This window comes from Condylura cristata, unplaced genomic scaffold, assembly GCF_000260355.1.
Source record: "Condylura cristata isolate star-nosed mole 26May11 unplaced genomic scaffold, ConCri1.0 scaffold00014, whole genome shotgun sequence".
Lineage (NCBI taxonomy): Eukaryota > Metazoa > Chordata > Mammalia > Eulipotyphla > Talpidae > Condylura > Condylura cristata.
The window spans coordinates 18,782,318-18,789,558 of record NW_004567115.1 but is presented as its reverse complement, the minus strand read 5'-3'; the positions used below and the strand labels follow the sequence as shown (position 1 = coordinate 18,789,558).

At 33.1% G+C, this 7,241-nt stretch overlaps 1 protein-coding gene across 4 annotated transcripts in view; it reads right to left on the bottom strand.

Annotated features, from left to right (window-relative positions):
* Nucleotides 1-831: 831 nt before the first annotated feature.
* The window catches only part of WRN (Werner syndrome, RecQ helicase-like), a 102,941-nt gene continuing 96,531 nt past the window's right edge, over nucleotides 832-7,241 (bottom strand). For all 4 annotated transcript variants that reach the window (XM_012724736.1, XM_012724737.1, XM_012724738.1 and 1 more), the window contains 2 exons: nucleotides 5,405-5,536; nucleotides 832-2,162 (listed from right to left, as the gene is read on the bottom strand). In XM_012724736.1, coding sequence (XP_012580190.1) covers nucleotides 2,055-2,162; nucleotides 5,405-5,536 — 240 coding nt within the window. In that variant the 3' untranslated portion in view covers nucleotides 832-2,054. The remainder of the gene's footprint in view (nucleotides 2,163-5,404; nucleotides 5,537-7,241) is intronic.

Genomic DNA, 7,241 nt, shown 5'->3' with positions numbered 1-7,241 from the left:
TCTCCTTGATGGCAAGAACAATTTTTCTAAAATTATAAAGTATGCTATGAATGTCGGTTTTATTGGCAAATAACAATCAGTTTGCCTTGAGGTTAATGACAGAATCTGGTCAATTTTGATAAAATGTCCAAAAAATACTGCATAAGCAGCCATAATTTTCCATCAAAAAATAATGTTTTTGTAAAAATATTAATTCAAATCATAATTCAAACAATCAAGTAAGTGCTTTTCCTAAAGCCAACCATCTTTTTTTGGTATGTAGAAGTACTTTGTGCATACTTGCCATTTCATCGCATTGACTGTTGGAAAGACAAGTGTTCAAGGACTGAGAATTAATAAAATTAATAATTTGGTCCCACTGCCTTGATCTGCAGTAAAGAACCCGAGCTTTTTTTCACCTTTTTTTTGTACTCTTGACACAAATATCAACAAGTACAAAAGACAAAATAGTACCTTTATATTATAAAAAATACTTTGCCCTTAAAGATCCCCTAAAATAGTCTCACAGACTCCAAACAATATGTAAACCATACTTTGAAAATCACTGTACTATATAAAAGTCACACAAAAAATGTGAAATGGAAAAAATGTGTCTAATATATATTCAAATGAAATATAAGTAACAATATGCTCATGTTAATGTAATTCTACATTTACAGATGATTTGAAATAGAAAAATATGACAAAAGTCACTCAGAAAAAAGGGACTGTATTAATTATAGTATATTTACCAAATGGAGTAGTATGAAGCCATAAAAATATATATACAAATTGATATATACTGACATGGAAAGTCTCTAAAAAATATTTAGAGATATTTATTGCCAAGAGTACAGATATCATGTTCCCATTTTTATTAAAAAAAATGAGAATGCATATGTATATGTATTCAAAAGAAAAATGACTATAACACTATAAATATTTAACAGTGTTACCTTCTGGAGTAAGGCTAATAATAGGGTAAGGGGAAGTTAGAATATGAAAAACTTTATTATTTTAAATGTAGTTTGAATGTTTTACGAAGAAAACCTATTGATATCTTATTCACAAAACAAACCAAGAAAGAAAATGGAAAGAAGTTTGGCAAGAGATACAAAAGTAGTTAACTGGTTTATCTACTGATGGAACTATTGGTATTTCTATTTTCTTCTGTTTATTTTTCTGGTTTTTTAACACATATACTGATATTACTAAATATTTCTTCTTTATTAACAAATTGTTTTTATTTGCAAAACATCAAAAGGCTACACCGTGAATTGCTTAAAAATCATTAGTTGTGGATCACCAACTCTGGTCAGAGTATATATTTTAAATATTTGTTATATGTGCAATATAAAGAGATAACAATATCAAAATCTTACCCCCTACAAAATAAACGTATGTTAATTAAGTAAATAAAAATTAAAATAAGTGTGTATATATATTCATATTACTCACTATGAAGGAAATTGTTTTACTGAAAAATAATAGTAGCAGTTTATGAAATAGAGTGCATAGTGACCTAGTGCAACTAATATCTTTTGTTATATTCTTTTTCCCTACTTAACTTGGAGCCCGAAATTTTATTTCACTTTCACTGGTCTGTTTCACTAACACCATTTAACAATGTGTACAAGAGCTTCTTTAAAGAAATAGTAAAAATAACTTGAAAGCAGCTATGCTTTTTTCATTTACAAGACAGAATTCTGATAATACAGGACTATATACTACATACAATCATCACAGAATAACTAATCTGGCATCTATATCAAATCACACATTTTACAGATATATGTTAGATAAACTAGAAAAAAGGGCAGTAGTACAATCTCATGAAACAATTTTGCAGGAAATAAATTTAATACTCTACTCCATGATATATACTCACTCATGTTCTTGATGACTATATGCAAATTGTACAATGCTCTTACACAATGCCAGTCCTTCAATACATAGGTGAGTTTTAATGAGACTAGAATAATTCTTAAGTTGAAATATTACTTCTTTCAGAAATGAAATAAAACTCCCATCTTATAACAAAGCAAGACTCCAGAATTCCTCTGGCAAATACCAGATTAACTAAAAAGACCCCCCTTTTTTGTTTTGGCCACTGATTTCTTGCTGGCATCATTTCCTCTGGCACGCCACTCATGTAATTTTGTATTTAAGGTTTCAGATGAAATCTATAGGAAATAGAGAAATAATATACTATTAAAAATTTGCATTAGTTGAATAAAGTAACATAGGTTACTAAACATACATCTAGCATCTTTCCCCCAGATAAAATGAAACAGTGAGATCTACATAATCTATTTCTGTATCAAAGAGTAAATAAAGAGAAAAAAATCACTATATTATTTCTTTAAGCAAGTATTTGTCCCCTGTTATTTATTCTTAGGTACTAAGGTATAGACACTCACTGGGAAGGAGAGAACTGTGAAATTATTTCACATCTATGTCACATTGTATATTAGCTTTGGGTCAGCCCACAATGGAAAATTTAATGTATTTGCCTGGAACATGTACATGGGGTGCACCTGTAACTGAAAAACCATGTAACTTCTACATCCACAATGGCAGAAAGAATAAAAGAGCACAGTTCAGTCATTATCAGCACCTTGCTGAGATGCTGAGATATAGGTGATATTAAAAAAAATTGATGATTAAATTTCTTAAATTGTTTTTTGCTTCATGGACTTTTTGAGAACCTGCTAAAAACTAAAAATCTACTTCTGAAGGAAACTGATAAATGTATGCATGCATAATGCTTGGCATAATTTATGGGGGCTTACATGCTAAATGAAGTCTAAATCTAAATTAAAAGTTCCTGAAGAACGTGTTTTTTTTTAATCCAAAGGCAACACAAAAGGTAAATGAAACCAAAAGAGAAAACTCTAACTAGACTCGCTAAGAAAAAGACAGAAACTCCAATAAACAGAATGAGAAATTAAAGAGAAGTTACAATAGAGATCACAAAAACACAAGAGAATCATAAGAGACTACTATGAACATCTTTATGCCCATGAGTTGTTATTACCCAAGTGAAATGGATAAATTCTTTAAATCATACACTCTCCCAAGACTGAAACAGGAAGAAATAAAAAATTTGAACTGACCAATCACAAACATGGAAATGGAAACAGTAATCAGAAATTACCCACCAAAAGCAAAAGTTCAGAACAAGTGGTTTCACAACTGAAATCTAGCAAACCTTCAAAGAGGAACTAGCACCTATCTTTTCTCATAAAATTGAGGAGGTATGCTTCTAAATATATTTTATGAAGCCAAAATCATTCTGATAGCAAAAGCAGACAAGGATATCACAAAAAAAGAAAACTACAGACCAATATCCTTAATGCACATAGATGTAAAAATCCTCAACAAAATCTTAGCAAAGTAAATTCAACAATACATTTAAAAGATCATATATCATGGAACAAGTAGGATTTATTCCAGATATGCAAAGATGGTTCAACACATGCAAATCAATCACTGTGATTCAACACATAAGGAAAGATAAAATCATACAATCATTTCAATAGAGGTAGAGAAAGCATTTGATCAGATCCAAAACCCACTTATAAAAACTCTTAAGGGCCCTCCCTGATGGTGCAGCGGGTTAAAGCACTGCACTAAGAAGCTGAAACCACTTCCGCATGAGTTCGATTCCCGCCTGCCCTGGAGGTGACCACATGGCGCGGCAGTCCTCTCCTGACCCACCCGCTGTTCCCCTCAGCAGTGTACTTCGTTGATCTGTACTTCGTTGTTCTGCTCCCCACTCTGTCTCTGGTGAAGTCTTTCGCCATCCCTGAGTCTCTGGCCTGTACCCCAGTTCTGTATGCACAAAATAAATAAATCTTTAAAAAAAAAAAAAAGCTCTCAAGAAAGAGGACACAAGGAACAAACCTCAACAAATACAAAAAACAAATATGAAAGCCCACAGCAGCAAGAATACTCAAAGATGAAAGGAGAAAAGCTTTTTCTCTAAGATCAACTCACCTATTTATTGAAGGACTATGAGCATAAGACAGGCTTGTACAAATCACAAGTCTTCAAGACTTAAAAGAGCTTAGTATCAATCCTTTGTTGTCATAGGTAACTACAGTTGCTAGCAATTAGTTAGATTCCAGATATATCTCAAGGAAGCAAAACCCCAAATAGCCAAAGCAACTGAGAGAAAAAGAAAATTGGAGGAAAAAATAATAGTGCTATATAGCCACATGAAAAACATGAAATGAGGCCATTACTTAATTTCATATGCAAAAATTCAAAGTGGGTTGAAGACTTGTATATAAGACCTGATACCATAAAATACATAAAACACAGGCATTCCACTTGTGGACATCAACCACAAGGTTGCATACTTCAACAGCAACAAAACCAAAAATAAACAAATGGGACTATATAACAAACTAAAAAGCTTGTATCTTGAAAGAAATCACCACAAAAACAGTCAACAGTGTACTGGGAGAGATAGCTGCATATTATGTGTGTAACTAAGGGTTGTTTTCTATAAAATGAAAAGAACTCCTAAAACTCAAGAACAACAAAACCAAACTAAAACAGGCAAAAGACTTTATAACAGAGATTTCTCCAAAGAAGACATTCAAATGGTCTATAGGCAAGTGAAGAAATGTATCACCAATTATAAGTTCAAATCAAAATCACAAACAGATATTACCTCACTCTGTGACAAAGGTCTACATTAAGAAACCTGGAAACAGGGTGTGTTGACAAGGAAGAGGAAGAAAATCTCATCCCTCTTTGTAGGAATGTAGCCTCTATGGAAATGTGGTACAGCCTCTATGGAAAATGGTGTGAAGATTCTTCAAAAAGTAAAAATGGAAAAACCACTGCTATATTTTTACCCAACCACTATGAAATATGAAATACAAAAAACAATTTTATGTATTCCTATGTTCATAACAGCATTATTCACAACGGCCACGTTACGGAACCAACATAAATGACCATTAACAGACAACTGGATAAAATAATTGTGGAATATATGCTCAATGGAATATTACTCAGCTATTGATAAAGATGAAATACTGCCTGTTAAGACAAAAATGAATTAATCTTGACGTGTTTATGCTAAGTGAAATGGAAGGAGAAAAGACAGTTACCAGATGGTTATATTAATTTGTATAATATAAATAACCAAATAAAACAAACTGGCAAAACAAGAAGAATATTCTCAGACTCTATGAAAAACACACTAGTTACCAGGGAGGTAAGGGAGAGGAAAAAGGGAATAAGGGGTGGAAGGTGATAGGATTACTGCCTGGGAAAGTTGGTAGACAGTTAACAACGAATGTTATATATATGGATGTGTGAAGTTGTGCTCCCCAAATTATATACTTACATAATTGTTAGCAAATCAATAAAATTTGGGGAAAAAAACAATTTTATCAAATCAACTTACCTGTGAACTAGAATCTGTAAATAAATCTTCTAATTCTGGATCGCTGGATGGCTGATTCCAAGAAGTCAGTCTCATTGAATTTCTGTGAATCTCTTCTTTTGATGAACTAGCACCAGGACATGTCCCATCAACCTTTATAATTTTTATAGAATTCAAAACAGTTATAGCATATACCATTTTCTTAGCCAAGTTAGATACCTAAAAAAGCAAAGCTGAGAAAAATTTTAATATTCTGAAGTACTAAATTTTTTTTAAAAGATTTATTTACTTATGCATACAGAACTGGGGTAAGGCCAGAGGTGTGAGGCGGTGAGAAGATGCACCAGAGACAGAGCGGGGAGCAGAACAGGCCAACTGATGAAGTACACTGCTGAGGGGAGCAGCAGGTGGGTCAGAAGAGGTCTACTGTGCCATGTGGGATCACCTCCAAGGCGGGTGGGGATCGAACTCATGCTGAAGTAGCTTTAGCTTCTTAGTGCTGTGCTGTAATCCACTGTGCCACCAGGGAGGGCCCTTGAAGTACTAAATTTTAACAATGATAGATGTAACATTATCTATAAGGGATTTTTTTGCCCTAAGTATCTTAAAATAGTTTGTAAATAATACTGATTATTTAAATTTATAACCAAATTCAGTGATGTGGCAGGAAATTGCACTCTTTCTTCTCATGCAGTCAAGAAAAACAAAAAGCAAGGTGATAAAAAGGAGAGTTTTGGGGTACACAACTGGTAGGCTCAGCAGAGTTTTTAAATCTCTAAACAAAGCATTTGAACCAAATAGCACTAAAATCTACCAGCTCCATTTACAATGAAACTAAGTTTAAAGATATTTTTAGGATACTCAAACTATAAGCATGTGAGGACAAACCACCAACAGCCATAAGATTTATAATGTGTAGCATCTGTACTGGAAAAGGTACAGACAAACAACGAGGAGCCCGGGACAGGAAAATCCCAAAAGAAACCACAGGTGTAAACTGGAACGCACGATAACAACATCTGAAAATAGCAAGGCAATTTGCCCAACCCAATAGCAATTGACTGAAGGGTCATGCCAGTTGACTGGTAAGTGGCTAAAATGACAGCTCCTATATAAACTCTCCTAGTCAGCTAATGCTGTCTTCCAAGAGAATGCCCATATTGAGGAGAAATGAGAGGATAAGTCAAAAGTAAGCATGAAATATATAGTAAAGACAAAGGGAAGAGAAAGTCCAGATAAAAGTGGCAGAGGTATGTATCTCATAAACCAAATTTCCATATTCTGAACATTACGCAACAATGGTTCTTTGAACCAAGTTTTTTGAACTTGGAAACTATCTTGAAAATACAAGAAAATTTCTATAAAAATTATGTTAGAACTGAAATGGAGTTCCTAATACTAATTAACATTAGCAACCATCTACTATCATGCTGAATTTATCATCTAAACATTAATATTCTATTTAATTATTAGGTTTTATGAACTTTTAGCATAGCAAGATTTTAGATCTTACAGATACTTAAGGTCAAATTTTCAAATTTATACAATCATTTAACAGAGTCACATTATCAAAGAATAGTTACTCTACTATTTATCTTACAATAGAGCAATAATTGTGGTTATAATCTCTTACTATTTATCTTAAAATATTTTCAAAACATTTAATTTTAATAAAATGTACCGCCTAGAATAGTACTAAACTCATAGTCTCTCTCTGATCATGCTAAAAATCACATTAAGATGTACTTAGGGGCCCTCCCTGGTGGCATAAAGGATTAGGGCACAGCCTGTTCTGCTCTCCACTGTCTCTGGTGAATCCTCTCACCACCCCTGTACCTCTGACTTGTACTCCAGTTCT